Raw genomic sequence first — 16482 nt, forward strand, 5'->3', positions numbered from 1 at the left:
TTATCTTGAAGGTCTTTTCCAATCTTGTGATTCTAAATGAACAGTCTCAGAAACCAGCTTCCTCCCAGTCAACAGTAACAAAAATTTCCATGGTTTCCTGTGACCACATGTGACCCTAGAAACAAGGACTCCAAAATTAAACAAAATGCAACAGGTAGGCATTCAAACAGGAAATGTAGGCATGTCTGTCAATTCCTGGGACCAATGATGGATTTCCAGGTTCATTACTGGGATCATGAAAGAAAACCAGCTGTTCTACCTCGAGTAATGGAGGCCAATTATATTTGAATCAGAAATAACAGCTGACATAAAGAAGGAGTGTGTGCACACTTGCGCTTATTTGTGTTTGCAATAGAGACACAAAGAAGAATGGAAATCAGGAACTATATGAAGTGAAATAGGGTGAAAGGGGTGAATGTTGGAAATATGATTTCTACTCACTGAGAAAACACTATTTCCTGGCTTCAAAGAAAAACCAGTTTCGTGTTCAGAAACTGGCCCAAGTGGAAAAGCCCAAAACTAGTCACTGAGCAGCTCCACAGAAAGCTCCAAAAAGTTATATGACCTTGCTAAAAATGGAGCCCTCAGCTTCCCTGTAAAGTGTCCTAGCACAGAACTGGAAATAGGGAGATTCGCTGGGATGTAGAGAAGCCTGAGCACCTCTGAAATTTAATTATCTTTAAAACAGTTTCCCTATAGGGGTGAATGTAATCAGTGCTGTTTCAGAGCTCGGGGTCAGGGTGGTCACAGCTAATTCAAAACACATCCAGGATGCTCAGTTTTCTACTGGGGCCTCTGTTCACATCAGGAATGTCTCAGGGGCTTCCCTGCATAAGTCCCCTCCTCAAAAGTGGCATCACTATTCTGTGCATTGCTTCCACATGCCTGCCACAATCCTCCAGTCCTCCTGGGCTTGAGGAAATAGCTCTGCTCCAATGCCAGAATCCAGAGAGCAGGTGAAGAGTAGCATGTTATTCTGCTCCTGCACTGTCATAGGTGCTGCATGACATGGTTTACAGCCCAAAAATCCTGGTAGAAAAGCAAAGGCACAGGCACAATGCGTAGCACCACATAGCTCTCTCTGGAAAAGAGGCTGGGGAAAAAGGATCTCTGCTTCCCTGGCACAGGTCTTGTGTCCAGTCTGGTGGCCTATGCTATCCTGCAGGTGTGGACAGCTGTTTTCACTCCTCTGTGCATCAGGCCCTTGTGCAGAGGCTGAGAGTTAATATGAGAAAATGAATCACAATTTTTGTTTGCTTGGTGACTTCCTGGTTTTCCTAGCGAGTTCTGGTCCATGATATCTCTCTCTCTCTCTCCACCACCAAGAAGCAGAATTTGATAGGGACAAGCCATTCCCTCTTTTCCTGTCCTGTGACCCCAGGCTCAAAACATGAGAGCTGACAGCAGGCTTCTAATTTGCTCCATCTTCCACTTCCCTTGCCCCATGACTGCTGAAGCCAGCAAGTCCTTGTTTCAGTTGGCACAGAGGTAATTGTCTTCGTAGTAGCTGGTATGGTGCTCTGTTTTTGATTTCGGTACAGTGCTGTACTTAGGATGAGAATAATTTTGATAATGCACTGATGTCTTAGTTGTTGGTAAGCAGTGCTTTAACTCATGGACTTTCCACTGTCTCATGGTCTGCCAGTGAACAGATGCACAAGGAGTTGGGAGGGAGCATGGCCAGGACAGCTGACCTGAACAAACCAAAGGAACATTCCATAGCACAGAATGTCATGCCCAGTATATAAACTTGGCATGACTTGGGGGAGATGGCTGAGAGGCACCAATTGTTGCTTAGTGATGGCTGGGCATTCGTCAGTGAGCTGTTAGTACTTGTACTGTGTTTCACTTATTTTTGAGCTTTACTCCTTTTTTTTTTTTTTTCCATCTCTCTCTCCTTTACATTACTATCATTACTACTAATATAATACTTTATTTCAATCACTAAATTGTTCCTACCTCAATCCACAAGTTTTACCTTTTTTCTTTTTGGATCTTCATCCCATCCGTAACAGATTCCCTATGAACTCAGATACCAGTCCTATTTATCACCCTTAGCAGAGACTATCCCATAACCCCACATTCCAGGATCCACAAAGCTTTCTCTGCCTTGGCCAAGTTCCTATGTCTCTTGGACCTGTACTGGTGCTGCACAGGCCCAAAGAGAGAGCAACAGCTGCAGTGCCAGACTCACTGTCTCTGACCTACTGACTGGAGATAAGCACATGGCAGAAGTACTCACAGTCTATGTTACATCCCTGTGCAAACAGAAGCAGAGCCAGGACAACCTCTCCCTTCGGCTAGGCTGTCTTGTTGCAATCTGGGAATCACCAGCTGTATGGCACATTGGATAACTTTGATACAGGTGGTTTTATCCCTGGTCTAAGCCTAGACAACAACAGGACGCAAAAGCAAAGTAGTTTCCTCAGAATAGCAAGATGGGAAGCACTGGGAAAGTGTCTGACAGTCCTCTGGCAGCAGTATGCTTCTGTGACTTAAAGAGAAGCACATGTGTGGGTGAGACCCAAACATGCACAGCCTTGCAGGATGCTCAGCACAAAGCATTTGAGAGGATTCTGGAGTTGTTTCTTATCTCAATAAGTTGATATATACTTGGGTCCTACAGGGAAAATAGCTGCCATGGCAGGAAAAATTAGAAGGAATGCCTGCATTAGAACAGTATGAGATTCAGTATTTAGCCGAGAGGGCCCAATGTGAGCAAATATTTACAGAGAGATGACCAAGATTGTCTGCCATCCACTGTGTCTATACAGCTCTTGTCTCTCCCTTCCTGACAAAACTGTACAGCTTGAATGTGTCTCTCTCGATAAAATTAAGTTGCTCTTCCTGCAGAATCTGGCCAAAAAACAGGATAATGGCAGATTATGGAACATGTATTTGTTTTTCCCAACAATATCTGAAAAATGGATTAACCGATTTAAACTAGTTCTCTTCTGAACAAACAAATCCATCTCTCTAGGCAATGAGCTCTCACACAAGCTTTTACTCAGCCTATTATTGCAACCACAGAGGTGCTGAGAGATGAGCAATGAGCTGCACAGAAGCTGAATGGCAGTGTAGGTGGGCTGCAATCTCACACAGTAGACCCAGGTTCCAGCTTTAAGGCAGGCTCCCACCTTCCTGACACACATATATGGGGATTTTCCTCCCTCCTTTCATGGTCTTTTACCCAGGGCACAGCGAGGAGGCCTCACTGTACTTTGCATCTGATGTGTGGTGCCACAGACTGGACATGCCAGCTTTGCAAAATCTGCTCCACAGCCTCCAAAATCCCCCTGCCATATGGGCCTTTTGCTTTATGTCTCAAGTCTCTTGTATCTCCTGGCCACCACAGGGTGCAGACATGCTCTGTCAGACCAGTTTCAGTCAAAGAGGTAAATCAGAAAAGCTCTCAGGGCACAAGGGAGGCTTCCCAAGAAATCTGAGAGGAAGCATATGGGAACCTTCCCCACAAGGCAGCAAGCAGAGAAGAAACCACAGCTCCTGCAGGGTGAGACTCAACTGTTAAACACTGACAACAAGAATTCAGACCAGCCAAAATTCATACAACTGCTTTAGTCTGTGAATTTTTTTTTTTTTTTAAGTTGGACTTAACAAATTCTACCAAAAAAAAACAGTACTGGGAGTCCTGGGGCTTTGCTATATGAGCATAAAGGCATCCCAAAGAAGAAGGCTTTAGCTAAACATCCTTAGCCTGCCAGACTTAAAGCCATGAGGGCAGGGCCAACAAGTCCTACACAGTAACTTTTGGTACAACCCTATGTGAAGACCCAATCCTAAACTGATGAAAGCACTGTTACAGACTCCATCTATCAGGCCCCAGGACCAATACATGGTAATTGTTATGACAAATCTGAGGCCAGCTGTAAGTGTCTGTGATTATTACTTTGCTCTGAACTGTGGCCATTTGGGTTTGCAGCCATGACAGAGTAAAACTTCAGCCTGTCCTGAGACTGACAACTCTAATTATTTGTTAGCAGCCTGGGCATTGGGAAGAGGAGTGAGCGATCCTAATGCCATATCACCATGGACAGGGCTGCATGCACAGACACGAGCTCTAAGAAACTTAATCCCAAACATGATACTACGAGAAAAAAGTGTGTTGACAATCAGGAATTAAATCCTCTGCTCTTAACAAGGGGAGCAGAAGGGTGCTGTGTATTGAGAGAAATGCAGAAATTACATGTATACTTTCAGCTCAGTCACACAAATCTCTATACAACTTATTTAGGGATAAGTGGGGAGGATTTCCATCAAAGTGAAACCTAACTACCAGGTCAGGCTTTGTTCAGACTGGTGGTTCAATATCAAGCCCATCACTACGAATTATCTTATTCTTCCTACCAATTAAAGTCTCTAAGTTTGCAAACACTGAACTTCCAGAAGGCACAGTTTTCCTTTGGCTTTGAATACAGACACACTTGCCCCAGAGCATCAGTTCATTCTTAAACCTTTGATGGTGTAAAATGAACCAGAACACACCAGAGTTCTAGCTGGCAGGAGAGCCTGAGGTTTCCTTCTCTTGGCAGCAGCACGCGTACTGCCATGGAGAACAGCAATACTGAAGCATGAATGAAAGAGCAGGAAAGCTCCAGCCACCACAAGAGCAGAAAAACCATCTTCTGCCCCCAAGTTAGCTCCTGAACTGTGCTCCTCAGCTTGGAGGAGGGTATCAGGATGAATTTCACCAATGAAAATGATAAAGAAAAACAAAGCAGTCACTATAAATAAATACACTCAGAAATTAAACCAACCAGGTCTAAAATTCTTAGCAGATGGCTCCATAGTGCAGCTCACATGGCCAAGCAGCAAGACAGATAAGCCAGCTCAGCCACAGACAGAGGGGTCAGCTCTGGCCCCTGACAGCCTCATTTCTCTGACTCCCTTCATAGCAGGGAGAGCTGCAGGGAACTCTTAGCAGCCAAAAGCTCCGTCTTAGACACTCTGCAAAAACATCTCCATGCCCAAAACATGTCTCAAGAGCACTTTTAAGAGAGCAGTTACTATCCAAGCTTATATTTCAGGAGGGGGCAGGGCACCAGCAAGAAGCACTGACATTGAGCTATGGCTTCAACAGCTGATCAAAACGGTTTAATGCATTTCCATTTCCAGTTGCATGGAGCCAGCAATGTTTCCTACTTATTTACAGTATCACCCCCTCCCCTGCTCCCCGCTCTCGTGTTTGCTATATAGATAACACAGGAAATTGATGCTGACTATCGCCTGCCTGATGTACAGCACTGCCGATGGGTTCAGCAGGATTTTAAAGAGGAATGAGTCAACAGTGTGTGACCAGGAATAACATTTGCCAGTGTGTAAGCTTGAATAGGAAAACATATCTGTGCCCACCTGAACATTAGTTAAAGTGACAATGGCAACAGATGCCCCAGCAGGATGTGTTCTGGCAGTCTTCCAGGCCAGGGCAGAGCCAGACCTGCTAGTCACCAGCCCTAAGCAATGCCTGTGTCTAGGACTATAAATGGCTCCTGAAGTCCTGATAACCATCCGTGCAAAGGGAATGCCAGTCTGCTTTCCTGATTACACCTAACATTCACTATGCTTTGAAGATAAAGCACAATAACTCACCTGCTGCCTAATGTGGCAGAATTTTATCTAAGGGCAGTAAGCATAATCCTTTCAAGATCAATCACAGGTGATTGTGGGCCATTACTTTAGATCCAGAAGAGATAAATTCACAGGCTATGTTATTGCAGAGAAAGAGATACTCAGGTAAATTCCTTTTCTAGTCTTTCTTCCTGCAAAGATTTCACTGCTGTGTGATCCCAACATGGGAAACAGGGCCAACTTTCAGACTTGACTATTGAAAACAAAGTCAGCCCTATATAACTACCGCCCTTTCCTCCTACTCTTCTTTCATTGGGCACTCAGAGATGCCAAAACCTCTGCAAAAGACAAAAATGGCAGCAACAAAAATCTGCTCTATCTCATCTTCAGAACTTTGTGAAGTAATTAACAACTCAACAGAGGACACAGGTGCTCTTCTACCAGGCTTTGATGGGTATCTAAAGAGGGAGAAGCCATTCAGATAGTCAAGTGTGGGCCTGAGACAGAAAGTAGTGAGTGCTGTGAAGGAGGATAAACCCATCTGCAGGAAAATATGGGAGTAGATGTATTGAGGATCAGGTGGGATGAGGAGTGCATGGCTGAGTTGGACTTGGACAGAGCTGTGCAGTAGTTTATGGGATGTAGCCCAGGACTGGCAGAGCATCAGAGCTGACATAATATTATTCAAGCAGGAAAATGTAGTAAGATTGCAATTTTCACCATACTGTTTTATAAGGCTCTAACAGAGCAAATGTCATATTCACCATGGTAAGACAATAATCTCAAGGGGTACTTCTAGCAACAGCTAGAGCTTAAAGTCACTACTAACCTTTGTAATTCCTGCAAATACTGCTTTGAGCAGTCTTTTAGGTTATATGGCTTTCATTTTTTTTTTGTTTCATACTTGCTAAATTAGTATCTAAGTAGCATCCTTTTCATTGATCCACTCATGCATGCTTTCTTTCCTCTTCTCATATACAGCAGCTCAAATGACACTACTGAGTTCCAAAACCCAGACTGCTTCACATTTTCAAGCCCAGTGTGTGTTTCACAGCCTTAGACTAGTTCCCCTGCACAGCACGGCCCAGCCCTAATTTTAAACACACCTCTGCAGAGGATTCATTTTTCTGATGGGATTTTCTCAAGTACTGGTCCTGAAAAAAAAACCCTTGATAACAGTATCAGTGATAGCATTGATATTATTAACAGCACTCTGCCACTACATTAATATTTTTATTTCAAGACTTCAAAGTGCAATGTTTATTATGCTCCACAAACCTTTGATTAGATGGGTCAGTTTTATTCCTGTTTTGAAGGTACAGGAAAAAGTCACAAGACATTGCCAATCCAAGTGTAGATTCCCAGGAGTTCTGACAAGCCCAGACTCTCGCTATAACCATTATACAACATTTCTTCATCTTAAACACAGAGATATAAGGCTGCACAGACTTTAATAAACTTATTAATCTTTCAAAGCTCTATACTACAGACCAAGAAGTCCAGGGAAGAGATCATCCATCCTGCCAGAGACCTGATGATAGAGAATTTCAGCTCATAAGTTGAAAGAAAAGCAATTTCTTCTGCTTTCTAAGTACAAAAAGAAAAGCAACTTTTTCTGTTTTCTAAATACAAAAAAAAAAAAAAGGTAAAAAGCCCAAACACCTTTTTTTGATAGCTGACTTGCTCTTTTTGTCTTCTTATTCTCTTTCCATTGCAATGCAGTTGGAAAAGCCTATTTCTGGACTAGTTTGTTACAATACAGCACCATATGCATGAGGATGAAGGGAGAAAACCAAGGGAGAAGGGAAACACATAAACAGGTTCTGACATCTAATCAGATCTGCTGTATTGATTTTGCATTTTTAGCTTTGGAGCAAATCAGAGAAACAGCCACATTACCATCCAGGATGCGCTGCTCCCTGGAGCGAGGCGGTTCCGGAGGTTCTCCCAGGGCCACACAAACAGGCGGCCGGTGTGCACACACACGCGCGCACGGCCCTGTGGATGCGCACCCCTCTGGAGCGGCGCTCCGATGGGATACGCAGCCTGGGCGAGGTGAGAGGCGAGAGAGAGAGCTCATCACGGAGGCTGCAGGAGCCACACGATCCCCATTTCCAACAAGATGAGAATTCCAGAGCAAGCAACCGAACTAATGAGCTGCGCACGCTGGAAAGCTGTGTTTCAATTAACCACAGCAGCCCCTGCCACACCCACATCCTTCCAGCAGCATGAACAAGGAGGAGAGGGATAAACAGGGATTGTGCTGTTTCTGGGTCTGAAGGGTAAAAGAAGGCTGTAAAAGAGATGAGGGCCATTCTTGCCCTTCTTGGTTTGTAGTTTCTTTTTCATACTAATGGAAGGAGCAATCGACAGCACTGAAACCAAAGCTGCCTGCTGAGGCACAGAACAGGCAGTGTCACCATGAAGTCCTTCCAACGTTTTCCAGGCAGGATGAGATGGCTCTGGTGTACAAACACTCAGTATGCACCCAGCTTCCACTAAGGCTACGCAGAACTGACTGACAAGGGAAGGGGGTTGTTTGGGTGGGATGGCATGTGGACTATATCACCATTACTTGGGCAAAATCACAATAAAGCATTGCCTAGCCATGGGATGAGCTATGGGAAGAACATGTTCAGCTACCCTTTACACAGAAGTTCATCACATCTTTGCTTTCTTGAGGGTCACATCATAGTCTCTGCCCCAGACAGATTCTGGCTTGTACCTACCATCTTTCTTGTGTGGGGAATCATGTCCTATCCCTTCAGCCCAAGATTCAGGTCTGTGATCCCCCTCCAGACCACCTAGTATGACTGAATTCATCCCAAGCTCAGCACTGCTGCTCCCTCTGCAGGGGCAGTGAGGGTCAAGTGAGGGCCACACAGCTTTCAAACAGCAACACCAAACCGGGGACACCAGCAGGTCTGATGGTTCTTTGCTCCCAAGTGAAATTTTGCTGTATTTCTTATTGTCTCTTGATATGACCAAGAGTTACCTTCCCTGCCATGTCCTTCCAAGTCCCATATGACTGAACCAGGCTGCTTTCCTGAACAGCTCAAACCAAGACGCACATTTTCACCCTGCTTAAGGGAAGCGTCTCCACACTATTTACCTGCCTGGAAATCTTCACACATTTCCTATCTCATCCTGTAATCTAAGCCCTCCACGCTCCTGAATAGACAGAGACAATTTTAAAAGGGGCTTTTCAAATACTCAAAGTTCCTGCAGGATTTCACACACCTCTGTTATTGCTGTGCTCCCAGCAGCTCACATCTGTGAGCAGTTTGTCTGGCTGGTTTCAGCCAGGTTGTCTGCTCCGGTCTCACTTCTCTTTTTCCTGGTGAGTGAGCCTGGGAGAAGTGTGGCAGCATGTCTAATGAGTGCTGCTGTGCTTTGTCTGGAGGCTTGTCACTCACAGCCCACAGGCAGCATGCCTAGGTGTAAATTAACCTGTTCTCTGCCTGCCCCACACCTGCCAGATCAGCGCTGCTCAGAGTACTCTGCCAGTGTTCAACAATTGCACCACACTAATGGGACAAGATCTGCAGGGAGAGCCAAGGCATTTTATCTGGCTGCCTTCCCCCAGTCTGATTTGAAATCTTGTAAGAGAGAGAGCACAGACTGTTGCATGTCAAAACACACCTCAACAGCTGTGGGAGCTGAGAAGGCACTCATTTCTCTGGAGGCAGAAACCACTACAGGGAAAGGATGGAGATGTCACCCAATGCAGCATCCCACCCTCTATGTTCACCTCTGTGTACAGATACTGCCTTCAAAGGGGGCTGGGAGAACCACCCAGAGCCGAAATCACCCCACATACCTGTTAAGTATCAGCTTCCTGTTACTCACAGCTTGGTTGTATGAAAACCATTTCGGAGTATACATTCCCTGTTACCTATCACTGCTTTTCAGGCAAAATGATTCAGGCATATCCAGGGGTAACTAAGTTGAAGAAAGTGTTGTGGTGTGGAAATGATCTAAATAACATTAATTTTCCACATTTTGAGTACTTGACTTTACAAACTTACTAACGTATCCTGAAGGTATTTTACACACATGTAATGCACATAAACACACCTGGTAGAGCTGCTCTCATCTCCTGACAAGGAAATAGAAATCATTGTACGCAAATACACACAACATCTCTCCCTTCCACTTGCAACATGCTTACCATATGGTACCCTGCTCTTAGCCTTGTGCAGCTTGACCAATTAAATATAAACTGTTCAAAGGTCCCCAGACAAAAGAGATGTGTCTGCTCAGCCCAGTAAGAAAGTTCAACCCTGTCTAGCCCCCAGGCTTTTGTGTACACAGGCATTCAGGCAGGCACTCCAGCGCTGTATGGTTGTACTCACACTGCACGTTGAGCTGCACCAGGGCTTCCCGGGGTCTGATGTTAAATCCATTGTACCTGGCTGTCTGACACTTATAGGTCCCACTCATTTCTCGGCTCACACTCTCCAGGTGCAGCTTCCCATCGTATGTCTCCATTGTCATTGTCCCTGAAGGCATGGGGGTTTCCTTGTCTACCCGGGACCAGATGATGGGTGGCTTTGGCTTTCCTCGAACCTCGCACTGCAGCTCAGCCCTGGAGCCTTCCCGCACAGTGATGGTGGACTGACCCTTAGGGACACTGATAGTTGGTGGCACTAAAAGAGAGACAAGAGGGGAATCATTTTATACTGGGTTTTCAGCAAGTAAGGAATAGTCTTGAGATGCTTCTGATGCAATCACACCAACAGCCTTGAACTCCAAAGGTTTCTGCTCGACACACTGCAACCCTTCTATGAACACACTGTCCATGCAAGTTATCCTGCAGGGTCTGGAGCTTCAGGGTACCAAGGAGGATTCCAGCCTTTCCAACAGTGTGTCCTAATATCAATGCCAAGGATCAGTTGTATTAGGGCATATCCCATCTGTATGTTTGCAAAATGCCATCCAGCTGCAGGGATAGCATCAAGGAATGCAGAGGCAAAAGCCTCTTTGATCCATTTCTCAATTTCTGGTCAGTGAATTTCTCAAGTGGAACTGCAGTCTTTTGGCCAAAAATAGAAGTCATATCTGCTGAGGTATCTAGACACCTTATCCAGGTCAGATCAAAACCAAGACTTAAAGGATAAGTGCTTGTAGATCCCATCTCCAGCCTTCTCAGAGGTCCAAGATCCCTGTTTGTTCCTAAACCACAGCAAGGAGTCAGCTCTTTTTAAGTGTCCTTGCTTATTTTACTTTTATTGCATATTTTACTTTTATTATTGTTTTGTTTTTATTGATGAATGCACTGTGAATTTCTCACACCAATAAACCTCTGGCTCATCTGAGTGAGAGATGGGTCCAGCAACAATCACCCCTGGCATCCCTTCGAGGTTGGGAAGAGCTCACCCAGAAGAATTGCTGCCGAACTGAGGCTAGAGTTGGAGGCACAGTAACCATCAAAAGAAATATCCAGCTATCAACTGGCAACCAAAACTTTGCTGATAAGCAAAGCTCAAAAGAAATCCAGTGAATACAGGGTACAGAGATGTCAGTGGGAAAAGGTTGGCTGTTCACATCCCCAATTTCACCAAGAACCCAGGAAGGGGATTTTTGTGCTAAACCACATGTAATATTGACAATTTATTTGTGCTAGACTTTAGAGTCAACAGTTCAGCTGAGGTAAATATGGTCACAATCTTTTCTGAAAGCTCCTTTTTCAGCCCTTCCTGCTGACAGTGGCAACACTTGGATTGACACTTCCATATCTGCAAGGGTCATGTACTTTGTTTCCATTTAAATCAAAATATAGGATTACAGAAGCAGGTCTGACCAACATTAGCTCAATTCAGCTCCAGCAAAGGAGAGTGTGCTATGGTAATTGTACATGCTACAGCCTGCAGCTTTTTATGAACAAATTTAGGATGGATCCAGCCTAATCTCCCTCTGCAGTGACCCCCCTATGCAAAACGGAGGCCACGTTTTCAATTTGCAGGTCTCCCGTGGGCTGGGGAATCTCATCATACCCTGTCCTGCATGGTGTGAAAGGATGGCAGCACTTTCAGTGCTAATGCTGCTGGCAGCCGCTCACCTGGTGAGCAGCAATTTTCTCCACAGGTAAAGTTGTAAATTGCATTTGAAGATTTTTTTTTTAATTAAGCTATCACCTTGGAGCTGCTCGGTGGAGGCAGCCACTTTGATGAGCTCAGGCTTTGCTCAGTGGGGAAACATGGAGCCACTGCTGCTGTCCTCTTGCTCTGATCCTGTGGAGCAAGGTGTTTTGTATGGGGACCACAAGTTGGAGATGGCTTGTTGCTGATTATGGGGATGTTGCATGTTGGACAGCCTTGGCTGCTGCATGGACGGCTGCTCCAGCAGGGATGGCTGTTTTCATTCTCTGGGACACAAAGCAGTCCTGCTGGCCCAGGCTACCAAAGAGAGGCTTCAGAATGCCCCAGGCTGCCCTCCTTCCCTTCCTCATTGGCAGCATCCACACAGGCATATGAGACTTACTCTCCTCCAGACAGGCACAGAGCAACCTGTCACCACAGACACTTCCTTTAAGACAGCAACTGGTTGTCTGCACTGTCAGACACTGCCAAGCCTCTTGGTGGAATCATTCCGGGTCTCCCAGCTCTTCACAGCCTCCCACCCTTGCAGTCTTAAACACAACTGCACTCTGCCATCTAGTGATCTTGGGCAAAAAGAATTTTTCCAGGTGGTATCAGCCATACATGTTTGGGAAAGCCAATTTTGCACCAGGATTGGTGAGTTCTCCCAATTTTGTTACCTGTTGGTATAACAGGGTTGGTGTTGGCTGGCATGGAGAGGTCCTACCTTCCATGGCTGCCCACAGAAAGGAAGGACCATTCTTCAGTGTTTAGTGGATCCATGGTACAGTCAGGGTTCAGTCTCCAGGCTGCCAACAAGAACTGGATGCAATCCTATCAGAAGCAGGCTGCCCCTAGTATTTGTAATGGGAGACAAGGGCTTCCCAAAGCACCAACAGTAGCTGCAGCACATTTTTCTGGGGAGATGAAGTGAGCAGCATCCAGAATCAGGAGTGAGATCAGCCTGGCCTGTGGATCTAGCACAACCAGGAACTGAGAAGTAACATTCTGTGAAGGTGCAGGTCAAAATCTGTGGGCAGCTCACTCCCCTGAGGAGTCTTCCATCAGATTACTAATGCAGTGCTTCTTTGTGCTGCACTTTTGGTCCTGGAAAGGCAGCACAATGACATGGATGTAATGGAGAGCACAGCTGGACCCACCACTTCCGCAGAAACAGAAAGACAGCCCTGAGACTCTATATTTTAGTCCCCAGCATGACTGACAAACACTGACATATTTGTCCAGTCCTCACTGGGCCATGGGGTGAAGCTCTGACCCTGATTTTAGCAGGGAGGCGTTTATAACACTGGCACTCCTACAGAGAGGGCCCAAGACAGGCTGCATTTGCAATACAGCAAACATTAAAAGTCTTCACAGAAATTGTATCCTGCACACAATGCCAAAGAAATGAAAGAGCAGCTTTTTTTCTCTTTTACTCTCTTCTAAGCAAAGGGACACTTGAAATTTGCTGAAATACCACCACTTCTTCCTTCCTTCACAGTGTGGAGGTTTGTTTGAACAATCACACTGTGAAGCTGTCTCTGTAGCTGGAGTGCACTTTAGACTTTTCATAGGGAGAAAACATAAAGGAAGATCTACTTGGTACATAATACATCTGACAGAGAAGTTGTAACTATTGCCCATTTCCAGTCTGAGCCAAGTGCTTGCCTGAGGATCTAAGACCTTTCTCCACTACATTCAAAACTACATGCATGTGAAGTTCTTCAAAAAAGCCAGAGGCATGGGGCTGTGGGGTAGCCAGTGATGCCAAACACTCCTCTGGGGTCCCCACCTGCCAGAGAGAGGCTCACCTGTCTCTGAGGAGATGTTCACCTCCACACTGAGGTCAGGAATGGGTGCTCCCTGGAAGGTAGCCACACACAGGTAGGTGCCATAGTCACTGAATCTCAGGTCAATAATCTCCAAGCTGCAGGTCACAGGTGGGAGCTCAGGGTCATTGCGGGTGATGAGCAACCGGTCTGAGAACCTGGCTGGTTTTCCGTTCTTGTACCACGAATAGACAACCTTCTCCTGGGGTACGGCATCTACATGGCATGAGAGTTTCAAGTCCTGGCCTAACTGGATGGTCTCGCTCTCTTTGATCACATCAGGAGTGATCTGGAATGTGGCATTCTTCATGGCTGAGATGAACAGAAGTGCAAAACTGGTTAGGGATATCGAAGTATCTTGCATGGGACAGGAAAACTGTTCTTTGCTCCTCAGGAAGGCAACATTTCCATGCAAAATCTGCCCAAAGACCACTCCCACTTTTGTTCCCACAAAATGCCCCAGGGGCCTCACATCTGGCAGTATGGGATCATCCAATTCAGGATAATGCTACAGCCCAGGATGAAGATGCAAGCAATGCTTGCACAGCCGTTGGTCTGGGAGCAGAGAAACTAGCACAGGCATTTCTCCAGAATATTAATTACTATTAAATATCACATTCGCCCTCAGCTGTACAAAAACAGCCCGGAGAAATGCAATTCCCCCACTCCCTTAAAACACACGCTCAGAGAAAAGCGGCAACTTACACCGCACCAGCAGGTTCACAATCTTCTTTGCCGGGTTCCCCACATTGTTGATGGCTGTGCAGTTGTAGTAGCCTGAGTCCTCCACACGAATCCTCCAGATGGTGAGGTTGCCTCCTTTCACAAGGCTATTGGGAGGCATTGGGCTGGGAGAGTGGGACCAAAACACTTCTGGCTGTGGGTCACCACCCGTCAGAGAGCACTGCATAGTGATGTTGTCACCAGGGTTGACCACCAGAGTCTCATTGACAGACAGCTTCAGAGCTGGTGGGGCTGGAAAAGCACAGGGAAGGACACTTCAGAGGCTGAGAAAGACCCATCCACTTGCCTGTGCACAGCTTCATACTTTTTATGATTTGTTCTTTTTGATAGCTGGTTTGAGTAGGGACAGCTGGAAAGATCTATGAATTGATTACAAATATGAGGTGTTTGTGAATCTAAAGCATGATCATTATCATGTCTTTGAATAAGAACACTGCTCTTTTATGGCCAGGAAACAGAGCAGGCAGGACCTCACACTGCCCCAGAAAACACTCTACCATTAGTGTTTAGGACTGGGGCACAAAGCATGACGTTTTATCAGTGCTCAGTGCAGGTTCTCTATGGCTTTAGGATGCAGATCAGAAGAAAAGCCTGATAAATCCACTCTGCACATACAGGGGTGGCAAACAGGCAATATTTGGCAGTGAAAAACCCAAGGCCTGAAGTTTCAGGCCACTGAACAACTGCAGCCAGGCATAAGGGCAATGGAAACCTTTGTAGCCTTGCTGGAGAGGTGAAGGAGAAAGGATAGCCTCAAAGGAGCCTGCTTGAACCCAACCACTGCTTGTGCTCAAGGACAGATGGCATTAAACCACTCCTCTCATTCAGAGTTTCCATCCCAAGAAGCAAGCTTTAGGGAAGCTTTCCTCAGCTATCCCATGATACACCTCTGTATCTCTCACACCCAGCTAGACATCTTTGAGAGGCCAAGGCTTTGCCAAGCAGATAGTCCTTGCAACTCAGAGACTGATATGGAGGACCAGGACTTGTCTGCACCCTAACAGACCATTAACAGCAGCTCTGAACCTGCTCTTAATCTCCTTCACCTCCTCAGGTGTTTAATATGTTTTTCTGTACACCTGGGTGCTATCACAATCAGAGCAACTCTACTTCACATTCAGGTTAGCTGAGACTGATTCAAAGTGTCTAGACAACCTCTCCTTAGAATGCCCTGCTACCTGTTTTTTGGTTTTATTTTATATCTGTACCCTTCTCACTACAGACCCCTCCAGGAACTGATCCAAAATCCTTCCCTTGAAAAGTCTTTCAAAGCCTCTAAGAGCACTACTGGCTCCATCCAGACAGAGCTCAGAAAGTAGCAGTCCCCAGCAAAAAAGCAGGGAGTATGTTTTAAGTAACAGCCATAATAATGCAAAATAAGACATTGTTTCATATTCATGAAGCCTGATTTAACAGCATCATTAGTTCTGCCTCTTCTCTCCCTGGACACTGTGTTAATGAGCTGTGCTGGATTTGTGTTGGATCTCTGAATTACAGCCCATACAAACAAGGCAAGGAGGACTCTTCTCTCCTCAGCACTGGTGCCATAATTTAGTAGCACAACTACTGCCATGCTGGGATATTTCTTTGGTGTACTGAATATAATGTCCTCTCTGGCCACTGCACATGCTATTTGTGTCAGAGGTGGCCAGCTATGCCTAAGGAAGAAGGTGTCTCTTCTGCTACCTGCACTGGCCATTTTGAGGCTAATGGTTGGAGCCTTTGAATTTCATTTCCAGATGGTTTAATGAGACAGTATGAACCCAGAAATGCAATAGCTCAACTCACCGTAGTTGGGCAGGACACATTCCTGTCACTAACTCAGTGTAGCTGACCCCAAATAGCTGTTTCTACCCTCAGACATTGAACTGGTCTCAGGTTCACAGTGCACAAACTGGCAGATGCAGCATCTTGCCTGGGAATCTCCAACCATCCCTGTCAGAGACAGAGAAAGACTGAGACCAGCCCATGTCCAGAGAGAAAGTGTCAGAGTTGGGGAGCACAAACCAGAGGTCCTGCAGGCTCTGGTTAAGGTTTCGGGCTCTTTCAGATTTAGGGTTGGATATGCAAATATCTGACCCACACTCATTTTGCCCAGCTCTGGTCAAGGCAACATGTTAAAAAGGTGGCATGCTGGTGCAAGCACTGTGTGAGGGCAGGCTGTGTGTGCATGCATGAATGAGGCAGGGAAACTGCAAATCTGCCACCTGCCACAGCTACAGGAAACAAGCTCCCACGACATG

General features: G+C 45.8%; 1 protein-coding gene across 3 annotated transcripts in view; it reads right to left on the reverse strand.

Annotated features, from left to right (window-relative positions):
• The window catches only part of MDGA1 (MAM domain containing glycosylphosphatidylinositol anchor 1), a 148443-nt gene that overhangs the window by 71017 nt on the left and 60944 nt on the right, over positions 1–16482 (reverse strand). For all 3 annotated transcript variants that reach the window (XM_068185475.1, XM_068185476.1, XM_068185478.1), the window contains 3 exons: positions 14201–14470; positions 13478–13807; positions 9942–10235 (listed from right to left, as the gene is read on the reverse strand). In XM_068185475.1, coding sequence (XP_068041576.1) covers positions 9942–10235; positions 13478–13807; positions 14201–14470 — 894 coding nt within the window. The remainder of the gene's footprint in view (positions 1–9941; positions 10236–13477; positions 13808–14200; positions 14471–16482) is intronic.

This window comes from Anomalospiza imberbis, chromosome 3, assembly GCF_031753505.1.
Source record: "Anomalospiza imberbis isolate Cuckoo-Finch-1a 21T00152 chromosome 3, ASM3175350v1, whole genome shotgun sequence".
In the NCBI taxonomy this organism is placed as follows: domain Eukaryota; kingdom Metazoa; phylum Chordata; class Aves; order Passeriformes; family Viduidae; genus Anomalospiza; species Anomalospiza imberbis.